Here is a 24086-nt window from a genome sequence, read left to right as displayed (position 1 = left end):
GCCTTGCCCAAGGTCACAGTGCTGAGTCTTAGATTTTTGTGTGGGTCTTGAAGACAGTGCCTTGATCACTGTGCTATACTGTCACTCTAGAAAGTAAAAAGTGTCAAGAGGGAGGGGGTAGAAGACATGGGGGTAGGCAAGGGAGAAACCAAGGCTCAGAGAAGTCTAGGGATTGTTCATGATCACACAGCTAATTAGTGTAAGTGTTGGGGCTTCAGTGTCCAGAATCTCCACCACCATCATCATCATCGTCTTCGACATCGTCATTATCTTTAGCCAAAATATTTAGTAACATTCATAAAGCATTTACTGAGATGAATACTTTCCTGCATATGGTACACGTAATAACCTGATGAGGTCGGTGTGATAATCACCCCTGGGGTTTTACAGATGAGGAACTTGAGGCTTAAAGACATGAAGCAAATAAACTCCTTGCAGATGGAGAGTGAATTCAAATTCAGGTCTGTGACTCTATAGCAGGGGCTTTTAATCTCCACCCAGACAGAATAAGGATATGCTCTTATTCTTTCAGGAATCTGTAATAAGGAGATAAATCTGTTGGGTCATAAAAGGAAACCAGTGTGAGTAGGAATGGGAGGGTGCTGTGCAGATACCTGCTCTGACCTCAAAGAGCCAGTCCCCTTACATAACCAGGCAGTCCAGACTGTGACTTGGTTTGCTAACCACCTACCATTGAGGAAGACGAGTGCAAAGGTAATGGGTAGTGCAGGTGCCAACATGTTTCTGATTTGGGAGGAGAGGAAGGGAAGCAGAAGGGCTCCTTCACAGTTTTTGTGAGACAGTCTTTCAGGGGGTAGAAAAACTTGGCTCTTTGGCCTGGACACCTGGTGAAAAGCAGCCACAGTTATTCCTAGTTCACAGCTGCCCTTCGTGTACTGGGTCTTCTTGATCATATCCAGACAAGTCTCCTTGCAAAAGAATAAATTTGGGGATATCTGCTCCATGACCTACAGAGCCTAGTGATTTTTGCCAGTCTTTGACTAAAAATTTAAATCTAATCTTCATAAATGTTTTTAGGAGTGAATAATGGTTCGAACTCACAAACAATATATCCTATTTGCTTTATTTATTTAAAATTATTAAGTGTCTATTATTGAACCCCTGAGCTAGATGCTGAGGTGGCTCCAGGAAATGGAGAAGATTCTAGCCTGCAAAGAACTTAAGTTATAGTCATAGGAGGGACAAAGAATACAGATGGGTACAGTGGCAAGTGCCGTTGAGGGAGTAGTAAAATGTGTCTTGACGTAACAGAAGAGACCCAAGGCGTCTAAACCCACACACGCCTGCACACATATGTTGGAGAGGGAAGGCGACCTGTGGAGGGACTTCTAAGCACAGTCTTGAAGGAGAATAGGAGTTGGCAAGGGAAAGAAGCTGAAGCAGGTGCTTTAGGCAGAGGCCTCAGGACATCAACTGAAGCCTGTGAACCCAAGAGAAGCCATCTGTGTGGCAAACACTGAGCAATGGGCATAACTAGCGTGCGGCGGGCGAGAGAAGAGATGAAGCGGATCAGGATCACAAAGGGCCTCAAAGGCTTTGCAAGGAATTTGGGTGGGCAGCCACCAGGAAGGCTTAAGCAAGGGAGTGGGTGGCTAGATTTGTGTCTGAGAAATGCTGCTTTGCGGGATCGACTGGAGTGGGGCAAGAAGGCTTTGTAGGAATGTGTGCAAGTCATGACGGCCACTTGAACTGGAGAAGGGGCAGGTGGATGTGGAGAAATGGATGATTTCGAGAGCTCGGGGCAGCAGTATACTGCCGGGTTTCTGTTAGCGACTAAAATGCTCAGGGGTCACTCCAGTTGAACTGGGCTAACTGGGCTGCACGAAATAACCACACAAGAGACACAAATACCCTTTTCTTTGGGGTCGCTGTGACGGCTCCTCTGACCTTAAGGGTCTGCAGGAAGACAGAGAGCGAGAGCACTCGCTGACTCCTTTTATTGAGAAGCTATTCAAATGAGGCAAGGAGTCAGGTTTCAGGGGGCTGAGTCTATCTTCATGATGTCCACTGTCAGCAGGTTGACTGACACCTGGGTAGGCCACACCCAAGGGCACAGTAAGAGAAGGGGACACACACAAGGCACTTCCATGGAAGATTCTATCCTAAACAGGGCAAGGGGTTATATTACAAAGGAACAGGTGAGCATAGCTCCACCCAAGGGCTGTAGCAAGACACACCCATGCCAGAGACACCGACCCTCGACCCTCGAACCCAAGAAGGGTGGGGAATGCTCTGCCACATTTCTGCGACTGAGTGCCTCAGCACCCAGCCAAAGAGTGTGACTCAGTCAAGTGCAAGGTTGGTCTCCCACAGTATACATGGCACTTGGCTTCATTGGCTGCCTGTCTCTCTGCTCAGAGGGTTGATTTTTGGTCGCTCTGATTATTTTTTCACAGTCTAGATCATTCTGTTCACATGAGTACAATTGATTTATTTTTTATTTGTTTCCAAAGGTTGAGAAAAATGTTAGTCATTCGAATATATCTGTGATCATTAATGTAATATTCACTCCTTGTAGAGATTTGAAAAATACAGCAATACTGAAAGAATAAAATAAAAATTATCTGTAAGTCAGTGATTCGGAGACAATTGCTATTAACACCAATTTTTGCTTTATGGTCTTTTTTTTCTCGTATAATTGATCTATTTTAAGCTTTTATTGCAGAAAAATTTTAAATACATTAACAAATGGAGCAAATTGCGCAGTTAACCCAACATATCATTTCAGCTTCTAGAACCAGAAGTCTTCTGCCATTCTGCAGTCAAATTTTAAACATATGACCAGGTTTTCACATTTTCTTGTAATCTAAAAATTTAGCTTGTTGAATAGTTTTGTTTTTTGTAATCCTAGATATTTGGCAAGTGTTAGCCCTGTTATTATCATTATTATTTTTTTTATCCATTTTCATATGTTGTGTATATACCCACAGCTTTGAATAGGACAGTAAAAAACACTGGAGCCCTGTGGTTTACCACTGAGACCTGACAATAAAACACTGAGTCTCTACCTCCTTGGGGAAGATCAATACAGAGGATAACTATTTCCGGGAGAGACATATCCCCAGCGGGAAGTAGCAGCTTGTATTTTGACTCACTCACCATGGTCGTCTCAGCAATAGATCCGAAGCTGTTGATGAAAATGTTGCAGCTCACGTTCACGGGAGGACCTGCCAATCAAGAGAGATTCCTGCTTAGCCTCGGGCCATGGAGAAATCCACAGTATAGGACCTATTTCAGAACACTGACTTCAGGGACGGGTCCCCTTGGTGGAAGACCTCCTTACTTGCCTGCCACCCCACCCCCAAGCATGGGAGGGGTGGGGGGAGCCTCCATTTAACATCTCTATGCCAGACTTCCTTGTCCCCAGGTGAGCAGCAGGTATAGAACACCAGAGGCTGAGCTGAGATGTGCTTTCATTAACACAGGATGATTCATCATGCTGCCATATGGTTGAAATCCCTTCTCCAAACCCCACTGGCTGCCTCCTAATTTATGTCTGAAATGTATTTATGGCTCCAACATTTGGAGGCCATCTTGGGAATCGCAAGGAACAGCAAGTTCCTTGCCTTGAACTTATGAACTAAGAGTGACTGCCTGAAAGGGCGATGATAGGAATCACCAGTGGAGAATCCAGAGGGAATCTCAAGGAATGTCCACATCTTTGTTAAACACTTTCAAGGCAAGTTGTTTTTTTAATTTAATTTAATTTAATTTTTTTTTAATCTTACAGCCAAAGATAGGAAAGAAATGGAGGAATATTCACTGCATTGGTATCTCCTTGTTGGAGAGCATTCTGTCTAGCTGGAGCCCAATTTCTTTCTTTTATCATATTTATATAGCAGTTACCATTTACCAAGCAATATAGCATTTGCTGCTGTGCTAAGTTTTACTAAAGATCATCTCATTGCATTCTCCCAACAACTTCATGAGAAGGAATGGGTATGTTACTTCTCTTGCTGATGGGGAGACAGAGGCTCTGAGAGGTTAAATTATTTGTCCATGGCCACCACTGCTAATCAATGGTTGAGCCAGGGTTTGAGTTTAGATTTGTCTCCTGCCAAAGGTGATCATCGTAATGTCTACACTCTAAGAGAGATTTCAGGGGAAGGAAGAGGCATGCTAGAGTTACAGACACTGGCAGAATCCAGAATTTTAATCACTGGGCTTCCACATTTGCTGACAAGAGCACCAGTGTAAAATAATAAAAGAGAAATGCAAGACCTTGGGTATGGGTGATAAAAACAGCAGGAGTCGGGCTGGAGTTTGTAGCTAGAGAGCTTGCCTAGCATGTGTGAGGCACTGTGTTCTTGATTCTCAGCACTGCATGTAAATAAGTAAAATAAAGGTACATCAACAACTAAAAAAAATTAAATAAAACAAAACAGCAAGAGTCTAGGTGAGAAAGGTTCTGAAGAGTGAGACAGGGAAGACTTTGTAACAGTTATGACCTTGAGCTGAACTTGAGGGTGGTTAGAGCTTCCATAATAGGTCATAATCCTTCACAGGATGATTGTAATTTGCAGTTTTTGAAAATTTTTTAAAGACCAATTTCATGTTGATCCCCATGAGGGACTGAGGTAGGCAGAAAAGAATCATTGTCCCCACTTCATTTATGAGCACAGAGTTTTAATAACGGCCTCAGTCTCATTTAGCTAAAAAGTAGTGGGGGTGAAACTTTGGACTTGAACCAAAGTTTGCTGATAGTGGAAAGAAGGAAGTAAATCTCTGTCTGTCCTCTGGTATCCAATCCATTCCGTTCTTCTTTAAAAGGTGCCCCAATTATTGTACCCAGACTTAGCCAAGATCTCCTTCTGTTCTGAGATCTTGGTGCATAGGAGGAGACTTAGGCTTGGGTTAGAATCCGGGTTCTTCCTCTGCAGGAGTGTCAGGGCCTATGGAATTTAGGCATAACTCCAAGCACTCATTGGCTGTTTGACCTCAGGAGTGCCCCTCCCATTTGACAGGCCTCAGTTTCCCTAGCCATCTGGAGAGAGAGTAGCTCTTGAACTAGGAAGCCATTCTCAGCCCCAGAGGGTTGGGATTATCTTAGGGAAGCTCTCCACTAAAAATTTCTCTGCTTCAAGATCCTTTTGAATTTCAGAGTTACAAAGTTTCAGGGCTGGAAGATTTCTTACAGGTTACCTCAACCTTTGCGTTTAAAACAAATGTGCAGACCAGACTCTAATGGGCAGTAGAATTACCCAGGAAACTTGTTAAATTGCAGAATTCCTGGCCCAACCCCACATTTGGTGATGCCAAATCTCTGGAGATGAGCCCTGAGGCTATTGTTCAATGAGTTTCCTGGGTGATGCTCATGTATAGCCAGGTTTGGGGACCAATGCAATACAGCAGCTCTCCTCTCAAGACTGATGCCTTGGAACCTCCAGCAGGGGGATGCTCAGTCTTGAGCCCTTTTCCTAGCTGGATAGCTCTCTGTGTTATTTTTCTCCCCCTTCGTTGAGTGGAAATGTGCCTCATTGTTACTTCCACTTAAACAAAAGCTTGTTTTTTTTTTCTCCTTTGTTTAGCCTCAGACTTAGGTTTTTCTTTTCATTTAGCCTCATACCATTAAGATGCCCCAAAGAGTTACTGCCCATGGCTAGAAATGACATGCAGGGTTCCCACCCAGGCCCTGCAATTGTCTGGTACTGTGAAGCCCATATAAATTAGATCCTGATTTATGTGTGCAAGAGGGCGCCTGCCAAAAGGACCCCATGGGGAGGTGCGGTTCATTGACATAAATCTGAAATTAAATTATCTCAAGAAAATTACAATCAGGCTGCCTTTGGCAGCAGGATAATGTATATATTTCATTAAATATTAAAGTTTAATTTTGCTTTTGTGTGAGTGTTTGCATCGGGCTGTGCCCCTAATCCTGGGAGCCATCGTAATCCATGAATTCTTAGAAAAAGAGGCAGAACATCAGAGCTGGAAAGGCCTAGTCCTACTGGCTAATTTTACAGATGCTGAAAAACAGAGGCCCAGATACAGTGAATGATTTATTCAGGGTCACACGCATCATGTACATGGGGGGGGGGAGGATTAGAGTCCAGTTCTAGTGCTTTATAGCTGCAGTATGATTTGCATTACCGTTGGGCTCTGTGGACCATGCCTGTGGTTCCTGGCCACCCCTAGCTTTAAGAGCTGGGAAATTTCTGATGCCTTAAGGAAGCTGCCGAGTGGTTTATCATTCTGCAGAGTTAAAAAAGAAAAAAAAAGAATGCTGGCTTCTCCCTGTGTGTTGAGATGTTGGGGGCCTGACCTATGGCCTTTTCAGGAGCCCTGTGGTGTGTCTAACGCTTTGGGGAAACTTTTTTGTGCCTAAGTGGAAATGCAAAGGGGATTGTGGGGCTCAGTGGTGGGATATCGCTTCTTACCAGCTTTTTAACTCTCACCACAGGGAAAGTAGCAAACCCGTCCTTCAGTTCCTGAGGTGAGGCTCCAGGAAGCTGTACCTCACCTTGAGCGAGGAGGAGGGCCAAGGGGTTAGAGCCCATGTAGGGTTGAGAGAGGCCAAGGAGATTTATCTAGGTCTGTTGATTTTGGGTTCAAGTATTGTGAGTAAGATTCTCAGAGTGGGCAGGGGAGGGGCCCTGATTCAGTGGTCTGGATAAAATAAAATGTTATTTCTTTTGTTTTTTCCTGTGGTGCTGGGGATTGGACCCAGGGCAAGTGCTCTACCAACTGAGCTATATCCCCAGTCATAACATTTTTATTTCTTAAAAGTATTTCCGCTAAGTAAGTAAGTAAATAAATGAGTAAACAAGTGTTAGATAAAGAAGGGAATCATAGTAGCTGGATTAAGATCCTGGTCTTGACAGCATGGTTTGGGAAAGTCATTTAACAGCTCTAAGCCTTCACCTCGCCTATGTGCTGACTCACTGGGTCACTCACTCCTTCATGGAAAGTTTATTGAGGGCCTTTCCTGTGCCCGGATAAGTGACCCACCCTGGGCACACCCTCATGGAACGAATGAAGGAATCTTTGTCAGGAGAGCAAGACCATGACCCCAGAGGATGAAGTTCTAAGAGAGTCCACCAGGGGGCGTGGTGGACTGGAATTCCTAAGAAACCACTGGTGGTAAAGGATGGGACCTGGTGGGGAGGCTTATAACCCATTCTCCTTGGGTTCGGTTTAGTCAATGATATTTTTAAAGGTGGTGATTTAATTGTAAACTTAGAGAATATTGGATAAAACCCTAGATTTAAGTCCTATGTCAAGGCATGGCATCCCAGGGCCCACATTCCTTCCTGCCAGGAGCCACAGGCAGGAGTTAAAGAGAGGCCACCCTTCGATAAGCTTACGTCTTCTGATTTTTTTTTCTCCTCATACTGTTTCATTCATGAGAAATTCTTGCCTGGCCCATCAGGGTATTTGAGATTGTGACCCTGGTGAAGAACTGGGTCAACGGACTGGGTCAACTGTGCTATGCCGGCAACCTCAGGCCTGACTCACCCATCTTGTTAATGATGATGGAAAATATGGCCTCAGAGGCAAGGGGCAGGGGCAGCGGTAGTGTAGGAGTGTTAAGGTGAACAGAGTTGGGGTGGGGCAAGCACAAACCTAAGTGCATCTCATGGACTGTTTTCTATTTGCAGAGACTTGTGGATAGAGCCCTCTGAGAAGGGGACTCAGAGAACAGGGGGAACCTGAGCAAATATCAGAAAACCATTACAGCTGTCACATCCCTTGTTTGCTCTTGGATTGGAGCCCAGAGGAGCTGAGGAAGGGCATCCGGAATCAGGAGTTGGTTTGGAGGTTGACCTGCAGGTCCCTGGAGTAAGATTTTTGCAGGGTTGCTAGGAGGAAGGTCATTAAGACCCCCAGACTTGAAGGAGGCAGTTTAAGGTGATTACACCTTCAAGGCCTCAGTAGACATAGAGAACTGTTCTCTTGTTATAGACATTGAGATCTCAAGGCCTATGAGAGCTCAGAGAACCTTCTCAGATCGCCTGGTCTAGAGTTTGCAATTTGACAAACCACAGGTGTATCTAGGTCGCAGTTCAAAGCCAGTCTCAGCAAAAGTGAGGTGCTAAGCAACTCAGTGAGGCCCTGTCTCTAAATAAAATACAAAATAGGGCTGGGGATGTCGCTCAGTGGTTGAGTGCCCCTGAGTTCAATCCCTGGTACTCCCTCCACCCCCAAAGAGTAAATTTGTGCCTGAGCCTAAACTAGAACCTATTTTTCCACATTCTGTGTTTATCCTCTGTCTACACCAGAAGTAGCAAATAGATATTAATGTACTTATTGACTTCTAGTAGCCAGAAGTACGGTTGAGTCAGATTCTCTGAGGCTTTGTCTGGGCTTGGTGGGAGAGGAGACTGAATTGATTAGCAATGTCTGTCCTGGGTACAGAAAGAGTCATGGGATTTTACTATCTGCATAAATACCATGTTGTAATTTGGGAAAGCATTTTCTTATGGATCTGAAAGGAATTTTTTTTCTCTACCTTTAAAATTGGGCCTGATCCTGGCATCATATCCAGAAGTCCTGCCCATCAGCTTATCCAGGAAATCCGAGGGTGACATTGGCTTGGGCGCAGAGCGGGCAGCTTCAGCCTCCTTAGAAGCAGCAAGGCTAAGAAGAGCAAGAGAAAAGCAAAGGTTAACGGTGACCCTTTCTCATGTGGTGATCAGATCCCAGCTTTGTCCAGCCCTGTGGAACCTCTGGAGTGTTCTAGCCCCAGGAACAGTCATATGGTCTCTAATGAAGGACGGCCCAGGCTAAATTGTTTACCCAACCCAAATATATAAACCACTGTGGGATTCTGGCAGGCAGCCAAGTGTCTGACTGATGCTGAGAAACTACCGACTTCTGTAAGGTGTCATCTCTGGGATTTGGAGGAAATCACACTTGGCTACTGTGTTTCCCTAGGGGGTAAGATTGAAGGGTTAACCCTTTGACACCCTCTGCCTGGGTATCTGCCCTCTCATAGGTCCATGGAGCAGATAACTGAACGAACCTTGGACAGGGAATTATCCAGGCTCTCTCTCCCAAGGTGTCTTTTTAGAATCAGTCACTGAGTTAAAAAAAGAAAAAAAAAAGTTTCCAATGTCAAATGCATTTGGTAATACAAATCGAACCAGGCATCCTCACCTCAGGTCTACACAGAGCTTTTAACAAATTTATATGTGGGTGCTTCTGGGGCTACTATCTCATGCAACATGCATTTTAAAAAGTGCTTAATTGGAAAAGTTGAGACCCAGCTCACAGGAGAAACTAACATAGATTCCAGAGTCAATCCGTGGTCTTTGTCTCAAGAGTTGGGTACTTTGAACTCAAACTCCTGGGAATGCCTCACATGGTTTCTGTCCCCCACTCCCTCAGCAAAGCAGTTTCACATCCTCACAGTCTGAATCACTCATGTCTAGGAACAGTGACCTTCCACCTGACAACCTCTCAAAGGTGCACAGATTTCAATAAAGTCAAGATCGGAGGCTCCAGGTTGAAGAACAATCGTTGGGTTGCTTGGGCCACTGAACTTTCCTAATCCTGAAATGACCCCCAGGGCAGAGCCAGAGCCCGATGCAACCCGGAGCTCTGTGCTTGTGGGGCTGATGTGTTGGAGGGAGCGTGGGGAGAGAGGTGTGTCAGGGAATTAAGTAGGACATGGCGGTCCCCAAGGATTCCTTTTCAACTTGTTCTTCACGCCAGCTCCCTTTCTGATCTCCTCAGTTGTAAGTGTTCAAGGGGTCTGCTCTAAAGGATGACTCACAAGTCTCTATCTCAACTCTGGGCTCTCCCTTGAAGGCCTCTTTCCTCAGTTGCAAACACCTGCAGGCCCTGTGCCTCAAGTCCACCTGTGACAGCCACAGTTTCCTTCCCAAACTTGCCCTTCCAGATCCCAGTTTCCCCAGAGGACACCAATGTATCCCTGTTCTCTAGGACTAGAAGACCCTCTCTTGTCCCCCTCTCCTGGCTCATCCCTCCTCTAGCAGGTCCTGTCAAGGCACAAGCCAGGTCACTTTGCAGCATCAGTATTTGTGCTTGTCTTACAAGAGTTGGAAATCGTGGTGGTTTTATTTATTATTTGTTCTCTTAACCCCCCACGGTGTCTACCGGGATGTCTCACACTTAATTGGTGCTCGGTAATTGCACGGTGAATGAATGAATGAATAAGATGCCACTTTAATCAAATATCCTGGCTAGTAGGAAGCGTTCATAAATATTTATATATGGATTAACGATTTAAAAATAATGACACTATTTTACACAGTCATGAAAATACTGACACCATCTGGTATTCTTTTGAGGATTCAGAAGGTATTCTAGGATTAGACAATCTGAAGATACCTTATGCATACCCTGAAGAGCTAGTTTTGATGGACAGGATGAGGGAAAGGTGCATTTTTCTATGTGTGTGACTATGGATGCAGGTGAATTTCTGAGATGTAGGTCTCTAGGTGACCTGGGTATGATGTGTGTCATGTGTACAAATGGATAGATGTGCAGTATGTGTGCCGGGGTTAGAGCATGCACAGGAGTGTTTGTGGCTGTGCGGTGGATTGTTACATAAATATGTGCAAAACTATGGATACCTGTGTTTGTGATAAGGGTGGCATTTCGTATGGGCATTTTTGTGTGTGTATGTGGGGTATACGGTATAAATATATAAAATGCCTTTGTAGATTTTGTATCTTCGGTGTGTTTGTTTTTGAATGTACTGTGAGATATAAGATAGCGCAGAAGAAGAAAACAGGTGATTTGAAATCAGTTCTACCTCAGTTATTAGTTAGGTGTGTTACCTGGGGAAAGCGAAGTAACCTCTCTGAACTTCAGTTTTCTCATCTATCACATTAGCTTCATACAAGGAGTATCTGAAATAGCACTGTAAATAATATCCAGGACAGTTCTTGGAACACAGGAGGCCCTCCATACAGTCTTCTTTATGCTGTGTGTGTGTGTGTGTATGTGTGTGTGTGTATGTGAGGGCTTCTCCTCTCACACTGCTCCCAGGTGCACCAAGGACCTGCATGGCTAAGCCCTCTCTCAGGCCCAGTGCTATCAGCACCACAGTTTCAGCCTTTCCCTATTCAGCAGGAGACTCCTGGCTACTCTGCAGCTCTGGGGAGTAAAGGGGTCCAGGCATACAGTGGGTGATGTGAGACTCTTCTGCTTCTGATTCTCCCCTAGAACCTCTTTCAGAGTGGCAGTTTGATAATCAGATTCGGGGACATAGCACTCCTCCCAGCAGCTACTAGAGCACAAGCCATCTCTTGGCTCTGAGGCCTCTTTCATAAGCCTGAATCCTATTAGGCGGTACAGTGGGAGAATGAATTCGTCCCCAATTATCCCAGACCATTTGCTATTAGCATAACGTGCCATTTAATACTGGGATCCTCCACCACCGGCCGCCGAGTCCTCTAGTTATTCTAGCTCACGTGTCTGCAGCAAGGTATTTGCAGTCTAGTCACCTGGCCATTGGCTCACTGAAAATCCTGAGGTGAACCGCTGAGGTGAACCGGAGAGAACTCTGAGAGGTTAGATAACTGGCTCGGGTCGCACAGCACTTTCTTTCTTGATTTATTTTGGTACCAGGGATTGAACCCAGAAGTGCTTAACCACTGAGCCACATTCCCAGACCTTTCTTATATTTTATTTAGAGACAGGATCTGACTGAGTTCTTTAGGGCCTCACTGAGTAGCTGAGGCTGGATTTGAATTCGAGATCCTCCTGCCTCAGCCTCCCGAGCAACTGGGATTATAGGTGTGCGCCACCGCGCCCGGCCACACAGCACTTTAATGAGAGAAGGGATAAGAACTCAGATTTTCAAGAGCTGACTTATAGAAATGCTACATACGACATAAGGAAAGGCCTTTTGTAAATGGTGAAGACTGTAAATCAGGATAGCTGCTATGATTGTTATTTGTTTTTTAATCTTTCTTTTTTTTCCATATGTTTATTGGTGCACTGTAGCTGTAAATAATGGTGGGATTTGTTGTGTTGTTCCGTATTCATATATGCCACAATAAGACAATATGATCTGGCCAATATCATTCCCCGGTATTTCCCCTTTCTCTTTCCTCCTCCTTCTTCCTGGACTCTTTCCTCAACTAATCTCCCTTCAATTTTCATGAGATTCCCCCCAAAACCTCTCTTTACCTTTTTCTTCTCTAGCTTCCCCATGAGAGAGAAGACATGAGACCCTCGACCTTCTGAGTTTGGCTTATTTCACTTAACGAAATGGTCTCAAGTTCCATACATTTTCCAGCAAATGACATAATTTCATTCTTGTTTTTTCATGATTGACTAAAACTCCACTGTGTATTTGTACCACCTTCTCTTTATCCATTCCTCCAAGGATCAGATGGGTGGTTCTGTGGTTTGGCTATTGAGAATTGTGCTGCTCTAAAGATGGGTGTGCGTGTTATCACTGTAGTATGGTGACTTTAATTCTTCAGGATAAATACCAAGGAATGGCAAAGTTGGGTCTTATGGTAGTTCTATGCGTGGCCTTTTGAGGAAATTTTATACTGATTTCCATAGTGGTTGTACTAATTTACAACTCCACCAAGAGTGTAGAAGTGTACCTTTTCCTCCACATTCTTTTTTTAAATTTGTTTTAATTAGTGACACATGACAGTACAATGATCTCCAGTTCAATCCATTTACCAGTAAGCACTATAATTTCATTCTTCATCACTGAGTAGTACTCCATTGAGTATGTGTACCACATTTTCTTTATCTATTCATCTATTGAAGGGTACCTAGGTTGGTTCCATAGCTTAGCTATTGTGAATTGAGCTGTTACAAACATTGATGTGGCCGTGTCACCACAGTATGCTGAGTTTAAGCCCTTTGGGTGTATATATTGAGAAGTGGAATAACTGGGTCAAGGGTGGTTCCATTCCAAGATTCTCCATCTTTCTTTCCAGAGTGGTTACACCAATTTGCAGTCCCACCAGAAATGTATTCCTACATCCTCACCAACATTTATTGTTATTTGTATTCTTGATAATTGCCATTCTGACTGGAGTGAGATGAAATCTCAGTGTAGTTTTAATTTGCATTTTCTAATTGCTAGAGATGTTGAACATTTTTTTATATATTTGTTGATGGATCATATTTCTTCTTCTGTGAAGTGTTCCAGCATCTATTATTGTTTGTGTTCTTGATGGCTGCCTTTCTAATTGGTGGGAGATGAAATCTCAGTGTAGTTTTGATTTGCATTTCCCTAATTGCTAAAGATGTTGAACATATTTTCATATATTTGTTGACCATTTGTATTTTTTTCTTTTCAAAAGTGAGGGGATTGGGATGATCTCCTAAGAGTCCTTTTCAAAAGAGTCTGTTCAGTTCATTTTCCCATTTATTAATTAGGTTCTAAGTTGGGTTTTTTTTTTTTGAGTTCTTTGTATATTCTGAATATGAATCCTCTGTCAGAAGAGTAGCTAGCAAAGGTTTTCTCCTATTCTGTAAGTTCTCTCTTCACATCCTAATTGTTTCCTTTGCTGTGCAGAAGCTTTCAACTTGATGCCATCCCATTTATTAACTCTTGGCATTATTTCCTGAGCTTTAGGAGTCCCTATCGAGAAAGTCATTGTGTACACCTATATACTGGAGAGTTGACCCTATGTTTTCTTCTAGGAGTTGTATAGTTTCTGATCTAAGTCCTAGGTCTTTGATCCATTTTTAATTGACTTTTACGCAGGGTAAGAGATAAGGATCTAGTTTCATTCTTCTACATATGGATAACCAATTTTCCCACCACCATTTCTTAAAAAGCCTGTCTTTTCTTCAATGTATGTTTTTGGCACTTTTGTCAAAGATCAGATGACTGTATCTGTTGTTATTTGTTGTTGAAGCTTGTTAGATCCTGTTGTATCCAAGAACATCAAAACACATGTCTGACTTCTAGTGATCCCGGCACGCACAGCTTTGACTGACAACACTTAAAAATGGAGAAGATACAATCGCCAGATACCAAAGGATCTTTTGTTCAGAGATTCACAGCAGAATTCTTTGAAATTTTGAGATTCTCTGGTCCAGTCTTTCCCATATATCATTTACCAGTGGTTTTCCGTGATCATTTTATAACTCATGTTCTGTTTGTGTACCACCTCTACTATTTACTTCACTTTAAAAAAATTAAATGTTCTCACTTCTTTTAAATGTACACTTTTTCTTTGTAAAAAAGGAAACTACATTTTACTATTCAGAAGTGGAAAACTTGTGTCACTTCCCGTAATAGAAGATAACAATAATAGCAAGTGTCATGAGAATAGGCAAAAAGAGAAGCATTTAAGATGCTGGGCTGTTGCTGCCTCTTGTCAGAGTCCTGAATCTGCGGGCTGCTCAAAGGAAGATCAGCAGTGTTCGAAGGCGTTAGAGACGTACTAACACCTCACTGAGACTTGTTTAGATGCAATGATGGTTAAGAGGATGGGTTCAATAATAACTCAATGTTATTTGTGTATATTCAATAATGATAAATCACCCCCAACCCATTTCTCACAGTTCTAGTTCAAAAGTTCCCCAATGTTTTCCCCTGTGAAATATAAAGGGTCTCCTTTAATGACAAAATAGCCGTTTCCCTCACTCTTGGTAATCCTATATTTAGACAGTACAATTTGCACAGGATTATTTTAAGCCTTCCTCCACCTATAGTGCCTCTGTGTTCTGTGCCTCTGTGTGGAGTAAACACACATCAGGGGACACTGAGACGCATTTGTAACTGCCGCCTCTGTTGGACTTAAGCATTTGCTTCTAGACTCTGAGATGCTGAGCAGCGAAGCTGGGAATGAATCTGAGAAAGCAAACACTCACTAGGATTTTCTGACCTTATGAAGGTATTTGGAAATGATACAAATTGTTTCAGGGATTACTGAATGTAATAGGTGGGTCAGGCTCAGTTTAGACAGCTTTGATTAGTAGTAATCTCTGAAGGACAGTGAGGACTTCTGGGATCAAGTTTTCTGTTCCCCACTGACGGCTTATGGTGATAGGTACTTTGGGTGGACCATTAGATTCTGTCACCTCTAGTTGGGATTTGTCACATCGAGAGTGTGGTATTTAAAGAATCATGACAAAGAGCACAGAAAGGTTTAGGAACAGATTTTGACAGAGGTCATGGGCTCTAATGAAGTGGGGACTGTGTGACCTTGGGCGAGCCAATTCCCCTCTTGTCTTCCAGCTTCCCAAGGTTATAAAGTGAGGGAATTGGGGTGATCTCCTAAGACTCCTCCAGCTGTAAGCCAGCATTTTATGAATCTGTAATATTCTCTCTTATTGTTCATGCATCTGGTCTGAGAATCTGACTTTGCCTGAACTCCTGTGGGGAAATATGTTTATCTTGTTTCTTTTCCATCCAGTCTCAAGATCTCTCTCCAGTCAGCCAAATGGTTTCTCAAGAATTTGGTGGAAGAAAGGCCAGATCGATGCTCAGATTCTCGTTCTCCAGTTACAACATCAATTGGAAACAGAGAGTCAATGTGAAACTGTCAATGTGAATTTCAGATGAACTGGGGTTTGCCAAAACAGTGGGGAGTAACAATTTCAATTCTACCATCCAGGGCATCACACCTCCCAGAACCACTCTGGCTTCACAGGGCTGTTCCCAGATTCCAGTGGCCTCGTTCACTTTGGGTAGGAAGTCCTGGAGGTCAGGTAGGAAGAGGAAGGGAAGGATAGGTGAGCGGCAGAAGAGGGACCGAGAGGCTGAGGGTAACCAGAGGTGGGACTTATGGGGCTAGAGACTGAGGAGGAAAGGAGGCAGGAAGTGGGGAGGAAGAGGAGAGTGTGACCGAGGAGATGTCTGAGGCATGCGCTGTGCTGTTACTGAGGAATTGTGTGCCTAGAGGTTGTGCACTCAACTGCTGTGGATGGAAGGGCAGTGATGGGGGTTGGGGGTGATTCCAAGAGGGTTTGGAGGTGTAATGGCTTTTGTGGCAAAACTTGAAGCTTGGTATGGACTTGGCTTGGAGAAATAGGAGAGGAAGTTTGCTTTAGGTAAAAGAAACTGCTTATGTAAAGTCTAGAGGCGAGAGAACTTGGAAAAGTGAAAGAAGTTTGATGTATGTACAAGATGTGGGGAGGTGGGGACAATGGTAATTGATGAAGATGGAACACTAGTGTCCGCGGGAGTTGCAAGGATGGGACCCTCTGGTCTGTGTCCTTATGGTGTGTCTGAAAGTTCAGGTAAGGTTATCCCTCCTCAACCCATTTACAGTAACAATGTTCAATCTGATGTCTCATCTGTCATCTGGTTAAACTGAACCGTGGCCTGGGCCAGCTTGGGGAATGGGGCCTCCAAAGACACCACCCAATGGTCAGTGTCTTTGGTTTCCACGCAACTTGTCCTCTGACTTGACCTGCTTTGCCTCGGCAGGGAGGTATTCAATGAACTGGAATTTATTCTGTGCTGAGGATGCCTGGTCAACTAGTCCAGCATTGTTGGAGGGCCCGCTCTAGGTCACCCTAGGCATTTTATTAATACACAACTATCAAGGTGGCCGTGCAATTGAGGATAGAGCATTGAGGTAGAAACCAGGAACCCTGGGTAGCTTCGGATGGATGTCTAACACTACTTTTCCTAGGTGGACCTCGGTTTCTTTGAGTATAAATGGCAGTTTTTGATTAGGTCAGGCATGGCAAACAGTTTTATCTGGAGTGCCGATACCACTGGTCTTGACTGCTCAGAGAAGGGTTCTGGGGCTGAACCAGAGGGAGGAATAGTGGGATAGATTATCAGTCTCTGCCAAGGCCCTGTGCTGGGGAGTAGTGGCACTTCTGGCTTCCATGGGCTCTCTTGTTCTAAAATCCTATGACCCTTTTGATTTGTTCAGCACTCCTTGTATGCACAAGCATATGAGGGTGGGTACAGGTTAAACATGTTACTGCCTACCAGAAAAAGTGCCCCAGGTGGATGGAACGTGTCTGTCTTTTTTGGAGCCTGGCAAGTAGTAGCAATCCGTAATCATTTGTTGAATAACATTTGCCCTCTAATTATTTCTTGTTCAGTGGACAGAATAGATTAGGTGCTTTAGCAATCATTATAAGAGGTGGTCACCTGTTTGAGGTGGCGTAACTGGACCGCTCTGGTGTTTTGGAGGAGGAAGGCGGTATTTAGGAGGCGGGGGTGGGGCGGATTCATCAGAGAAACTTCGAATTTTGCTGATATTAGTTTCTGTGTAATTTTAAAAAGATCCAACATTTGGCTTTGTTCAAGTTGGGCATTTGAGGGAGAAAGACTTCTCCTGCTCCATTGCAGGGGCTCTGCTTTTGGGAAAAGAATTTGGAGGGTAGAGGACTAGGTGCTGTAGGCCCCTGGGGATAGGTGGAGCTGAGCCAGAGTGGCTCTCTTGGCCTTATGGACCGAACCAGTTTCCTGTTCCTGGTTGGCACTTGCCATGCAGCTTGGGCTGGCTGGTTACCCTTGTCCTTGCCTGAGTTTTATCATCAGATCAACATCTGGCTTCCCCCAGCCAGCTGTGCAATTCTGATTTTGTTTGATTTCTGTAAGGGGCTTAGGCTGGCAGGGGAGTGCCTGACATTTTATTACGCTTACTTCTTGATCTGCTCAGCACCCCTGGGAGCACAATGTCACAGTCGGCATGTTCTGAGCCCAGGGTCTTAGGGAACAAGACACACTTCTCTCCTTCTTGTTCCCCCTTCCACAGCTGAATCTCCTCCTACAAGGAGCCTTCTCTGGGTAAGGAACATATGCACTTTAACATGATTCTCTTCTGATAACAAAATACAATCCTGGATTCTTGGAGCTGGCAGGAACCTTGAGATGCTATCTGCTTCTGCCCCTGATTCTCTAGGGATCCCTAGGGATCTAGTCTGTTCCTCTAGACGAATAAATTTTGTGATTCATTTTATGTACCCCACAAAGCAGGGCCAACAATAGAATGAGGTGCATGAGGTGCCTAGCAAAACTCCAGGAAAACTCTCAGGCTTGTGTAAGTACCAGCTGTGCCCTGGCAGGGACCACAGGCTGAGTGTGTCCTTAAACTTGGTGCCTCACTTGCCTTCCCCGAGTCCTGGCCTTGCTACTGCATCTTAGAGCCTCAAGCCCCACTCTTCAGGGTAGGGATTTCTTGTAGATTGTCCGAAGAGGAGACTCTGCCTCTCATACAACCCTTTTATTTCCCCAAAGCTTCATTTTTTGGATTTTCTTCTTTAGTGATAAGAAATAACAACAACTGAGCACCTACTGTTCCTATTATGCACTCTAAAAGACACCCCCCACACACACACATATTGGGGGATATTGAGGATTAGACTCAAGGGCACTTGACCGTTGAGCCACATCCCCAACCCTATTTTGTATTTTATTTAGATACAAGGTCTCACTGAGCTGCTTAGCACCCCACTTTTTTTTTTCAATATTTTTTTAGTTGTTGATGGACCTTTATTTGTTTTTATGTGGTGCTGAGAATTGAACCCAGTGCCTCACACATGCTAGGCAAGTGTTTTACCACTGAGCCATAATCCTGGCTCCAGCACCTCGCTTTTGCTGAGGCTGGCTTTGAACTTGGGATTCTCCTGTCTCAGCCTCCTGAGCTGCTGGGATTATAGGCATGCACCACCACACCTGGCCCCCACTATGTATTTTGTCTCATTTCATCCTCCAAACAGCCTGAGAAGTGGAGATGTTTGTTCCCAAGCCTAGACGCATGGAAGCCTTCAGTCTTTTCTGGTTCAAGGGCAACCTTCAGTTCAGTAACCTTCCTTTTCCTCAGAATCAGGGTGTCAAGCAAGGTCTTGTGTAGACAAGACCCAAAGCACGATTCCCACAGTCTTCTTTTTGGGCTCTTTGTAGACATGGTTTTCATGAAACACAGAGCCTGGTGCATGATCATGGCTTCATAGATTTTGTTGACCAGTTGCTATGTACCTGTAATTCCAGATTTAGCTGTGCAGCCATGTGGCATCAGTGATGTGTTTGGTTAGAGTCAAAAAAAAGCCCTGAACTCTGTTCTTGGTACCCTTAACCCCTTAGGAAAAATACTTAATGTCCTCTGGGGAAATCTAAGGTGGGAAAGTAGGGAAGAAGTCATCTCTTTCTCTCTCTCTCTCTCTCTCTATTTTCCATAAGAGAATTGAGCCTTCCTATGCAATGACTTGGGCAACTGGCCTAAGCCAAACCTATATGTCTGTTCCTAAACCCCATGTTCCTGCCTCTAACGTCACTCCCTATAATCCTACAACAACCATCTCACTTGGCCCTGATTGCCCCTATATATCTCATTTGGGGAAATCTTCCTGTGCCTCTGACTTTCATTGCCATTCTGTAGTCTGATCATTTGGTGAAAAAACTCTCAGTGCAAGCCTATCTGCATTGTGCACCCCCATGTGGTACACCGTGAGGGGCTCTGAGGGTTTTCCAAAGGTGTGAGTGCTGGAGGCCAGGCCTATGGGGCTTATTCTGCCTGAGTAAAAGCTCTTAGCAGGCCCTGCGTAATTAGCATGCATGCCACGAGCTGGACAGAGAGCAAATGGCTCTCATTACCTTCAATGCAGCTTTCTTTTTAATCAGATAAATCACACTACAGAAATGCATCTTTGCAGAGGACGGAGCTCAGAGCTTCTGGACAAAAAGTTTTGGGAAAAACAATGACAATGAACAGCAGGGATTGGTCACTTGAAGCCTCAGGGAGGGGTACAAATAATGGGAAGAAATAGTAATAGCCTCAAAATAGATGGAGACACTGGATCAGCCAATGAGAGGAATAGCTAGCTGCCACTGAGAATTCATGATGGGCTGGACACGTTCCATACGTTACCATATGTAATCTTCCTAGTCATCCCCATGATGGCATCATTATCCCCATTTTATAGATGAGGAGGCTGACACATTGGTTTTCAGATATTTAGCCAAGATCTTGCAATTGGTGAATGGCAAGTCCATGAGTCAACTGGTCTCTAAAGCCCACATGATGAACCACCACAGTCTATTGCTTCTTTCAAGTGATAGTGATTTCCAAAGTCCCTCTGAGGAGCTGCTCCAGTTCATGATATAAATGTTCCCATGACTTTTTGGAATTACAAGAGAGAATCTGGAGCAGGAGAGAATTGGAAAGTACGGGTTGGGAGCCATGTGGCAATCGTTTGCCCACATATAACACTTTCCGTTTCTATGGCACTTTCAAATCCACAACGGTCTTTGATCCCCACAACCTCTTTGTGATAGCATCTCCATGTGCAGATGATGGTGATAAGGCTCCGTTGGAGGATGAGGGACTTGCTTGGGGTCTTGGATGGTACAAGCATAACATAATGGGGGGGATCTCTAAATGTGTCTGAGACACCTGCTTGACCACCTGGCCACCCCCCTCTCCACCAAATGAAGCATGGGGTTGGGTAAACCTTCTTGACTATTTATTAAATTGACTCTATCAACATTTCTCTGAATTCAACCTGCATTTCATTTTACCCCTTTCTGTCCCAGTTCTCTCATCCTTAAAATAGTCTCAATCTTTACCAAGGGCAGGCATTCTTTGAATGGTAAAAGCACTTTCCACAGTGCTTTTACAAATGCTGTGGAAAGAAACTCTTCTTTTTCAGATTTGTTAACTTTAAAAGGCACTCTGAGGTAATGATCATTCCATCTAGTTTATTATTTCTTTTATTTACTTATGTATTCAAAATAATAACAACAACAATAATAATAATAATGACAAAAATGATTACAGAATGCCTATTATGTGTTCAAGTACTAGGTGCTAGAGCAGGATATAAATAAAAACAACAACTGCTAGTCCTTATCGAGTGGCTCTGAAGTGCCATATATTATACTAATAGTTTTGTGTGTAATAATATTTAACCTCCCCAATAACTTTGTGAGTTGGGTATCATATTCCCATTTTACAGATGAGGAAACTGAGATTCATGGGATTAAATAGATTATCCAGATTCACCTGCCCTCACAGCCTTCTCTTTTACCTTTATCAATGATGAACATGTGATAACCGTTGCTTCCCAAGGACGTTCCAACTAGTAGAGGAAAATCTCTGTGAAGACAAATATGTGCTTGCCTCTATGGGCCTATTAGGAAAAAGTACATCATTTCCCGCTCCCAAGTCTATACTATTTCTAACCTGTGGTATAAAAAAGCCAAAATGCAATAAACCCATGGGAAACGCATCAGCACAAATGATGCCACTGATCCCCTCCAATGGTTTTCATTGGAATGAAGTTTGTGTGGTCTTCAAACATTCAGAAGACTATGGTACAAAGGATGATGTCCAGAAAACAACCAATCCTTGCTAGGCACCAAGGAGGAAAGGATCTTAAATTGTAGAAAGAGCAATTTTCAGCAAAACTCGAAGCTGACTTTAATAAGCTCAGGAACAGGTCTTCAGAAAGTGAGCACTTTCTGATGAGTTAGGAGGGTTTCGCTGAAGCAAGTATTTGGATATTAACATAGAATTGTAGGGAAGATCCACGTCTCTAGTGATGTTCTCCAAATTGGTGATTCCCTTGAATCTCCAATCCAGAATCAAAGCTACAGCTATTCTCAGAAGGGTAGAATCTGTCTCATGCATCAGGTTCCAAAGTCTTGGGAATAGATGGGTAGAAGAATCAGACTTAAGGGACCTAGTCACCTTGTGCATTAACAACAACAACAAAAGTTTGTTGACCATCTGCTGTTAATTAATGACTATATATCACAGTCCTGCAAGGTCAGTAGGGACTGTCATTTCTGGTTTATATATGCAAGAGATGACTCAGAGATGAACTGAGAATAGTGATAGCTGTCAATGGTCTAGTAGTTTCTAGATGCCACGCACAGAGTTAAGAACCTTTTCCTAGGAGCTTTTTAATCCTCCTAACAACCTTAAGGAACATTAACCATTTTCTTCTCTATTTTTCAGATAAGGAAATTGACATTCAGAGAGGTTGACTGAACCAAGGTGACATGGAGGCAGAGTTGATACATGAATCCAGCTGAGGTGGAATTTTGGCAGAGGCTTCGGAGCAGCTGTTCAAATCTGCTAGAACAGCTCACTCAACTCAAATATGCATTGTTTTAAATTTCTGCTCATCTGTGGTTTAGTATAAGCTTCTATACAAAGTCCCTGGGAAGCGATGGGAGTATTAGGAGAATTCAGGAGAGGTGTTAACGGACAGCTAGTAGGATTCAATGAGATGGAAAGAAGATTAATGTCTGATGTTGGAACAGCAAGGTTCTATGTCCAGGGCCCCTTCCTGTTTTCAAATGAAAAGATATCAAGTATTTTCATCTTGGAGTTTTATTCTTCTTCACTTCCTGCCTTCAGGATTCTCTAGTAGGGTCACCTCTTTATAGCTCAGGGGGACAAGATCAGAGCCTAGTTCCCACTGCCTCCTGCTTTTTTTTTAAACTTTTATTTTATTTGTTTTTATATTGTGCTGGGGATCGAACTCAGTGCCTCACACATGCCAGGCAAGTGCTCTACCACTGAGCCACAACCCTGGCCCCTCCTGCTTCTTTTTGCATGTCACAGAGGCAAAGGGAAGTGACTCAAGGAATGGGACAAGCTCTGGGTGCAGAGGCAGACATCCTGAGTGTGACTTCTTTCTACCTATTGTGATTCTTTCCCTTATGATCTTGGACAAGTCCTTGTTATTTTAAACATCAGCTTCCTCACCCATAAAGCGTAGGTACCCTCTGTTTTAACTTGTAAAATACAAGTTGAAATCATGTCGAGGACTGGGATGTAGCTCAGCAGTAGAGCTGTTGCCTAGCATGTGTGAGGCCCTGGGTTGGATCCCCAGAAATAAAACACCCAAACCCACCATGTCAATGAAAGTGGAAGATACGAAACAAACAGGAACTCATTTTTTGGTGGAAGGCTGAAATAGTGTATGTTCCAGGGTTAAGCAGGTGTTCTCAGGGATCAAATCCAGGCTCTACCATGTATTAGTTATGTGGCTTTGGACAAGAAACTTATCCTAAGTCTTTGCTTTTATGTTTGTAAAATAGAGAGAATAATGGTTGCCTCTCACCACATTGTTAGAAAGAACAAATATTTTTTATAGTGCTTACTTTGGTTCTTGGTGCATTGTAGATGTTCAATATAACTCTTATTGATTTAAAGAGAGTTGGTTGAGCTAGGCTTTGTGATAGGGAATAAATATATGAACTTCTACAGGGTTTCTTTGTGTGCTACACGGGAGTCTACGAAGAGACTGGAGTCTACCCACTCACACACCTAGAAGAGTAGCACAGCACTCTCAGGTAATTCTATTGCTTTGCTCTTAGTAATTTACCACTTAAGTAGTAAATTAATAGCATTACTTTGGCATTTTAATCAATAGGATTAAGATGATCTGATGGTAACAGAGTAGTAATTGCTGCTACACAGATGGACCTTGTCCAGTGGAAACCTGATCTTCACGAGCTGGCTGGCTGCCCTCAGACCAGATTCTTTCAACCCTTTAAGAAAACATCATTTTCCTCTGATGATTAAAGCAATAAATGCACATTGGAAAAATTCAATGAAGTTCAAATTAAAAAATAAAACCCACTTGGAAATCCCATTATCCAGATACCTACTGTTAACATATTGGTCGATTATTTTTTAGGTTTATTTTTTCCCTCTATAGATCATAATCAGTTTTTGTTTCCTTCTTTTTATGAACCAAAGATTCTAAGTGAGCATTTCCTCTCATTATTAAACCTTTAGAAACACACTTTTAAATTGCTACATATGCCAGTGTGTGGCTGCTTTAGTGTTCACTTAGCTATCCTCCTGTGGATGGCCATTTATACAGTTTTCAATTTTTAGTGGTTATAAATTATGCTGTGAAAAACCCCCTTGGTGACAAAACTCTGTTCATGTCCTAGAAGCAAAAGTGCTGAGTCAAAGGGTAGGAATATTTCTGAGGCAGAAAGGCTCTACCAGTGTGGCAGTGCCCCTCCTAGCCCCCAGGACCAGCAACTTGGCGGGGGAAAAAAGAAAATAAATTCTTCGTAGTACAGAGTCTGTTACAGGCAAAGACCAAAGGCAGTGGTGAGAAGTGAAAGTGAAAGAAAGTGAAAGACTGCTTCTACATTTCCCTCTTTCCCTCACTGACTCATATTGCCCATGGAGCCACAGACATGGGGACACGCTAGGGGGCAGATGGGGACATCT

General features: G+C 43.5%; 1 protein-coding gene across 2 annotated transcripts in view; it reads right to left on the bottom strand.

The window, feature by feature from the left end:
- Positions 1-24086, bottom strand: part of Glra1 (glycine receptor alpha 1) — a 77039-nt gene that overhangs the window by 33374 nt on the left and 19579 nt on the right. For both annotated transcript variants that reach the window (XM_046446409.1, XM_046446410.1), the window contains exons 2-3: positions 8471-8598; positions 3121-3188 (exon numbers count right to left, since the gene is read on the bottom strand). In XM_046446409.1, coding sequence (XP_046302365.1) covers positions 3121-3188; positions 8471-8598 — 196 coding nt within the window. The remainder of the gene's footprint in view (positions 1-3120; positions 3189-8470; positions 8599-24086) is intronic.

The sequence above is a fragment of the Marmota monax genome, unplaced genomic scaffold, assembly GCF_021218885.2.
Source record: "Marmota monax isolate L192 unplaced genomic scaffold, Marmota_monax_Labrador192_F-V1.1 WCK01_AAM20220418_F8-fsc00188, whole genome shotgun sequence".
In the NCBI taxonomy this organism is placed as follows: domain Eukaryota; kingdom Metazoa; phylum Chordata; class Mammalia; order Rodentia; family Sciuridae; genus Marmota; species Marmota monax.
The sequence above is the reverse complement of the archived record's forward strand: the minus strand, read 5'-3'. Positions and strand labels throughout refer to the sequence as shown.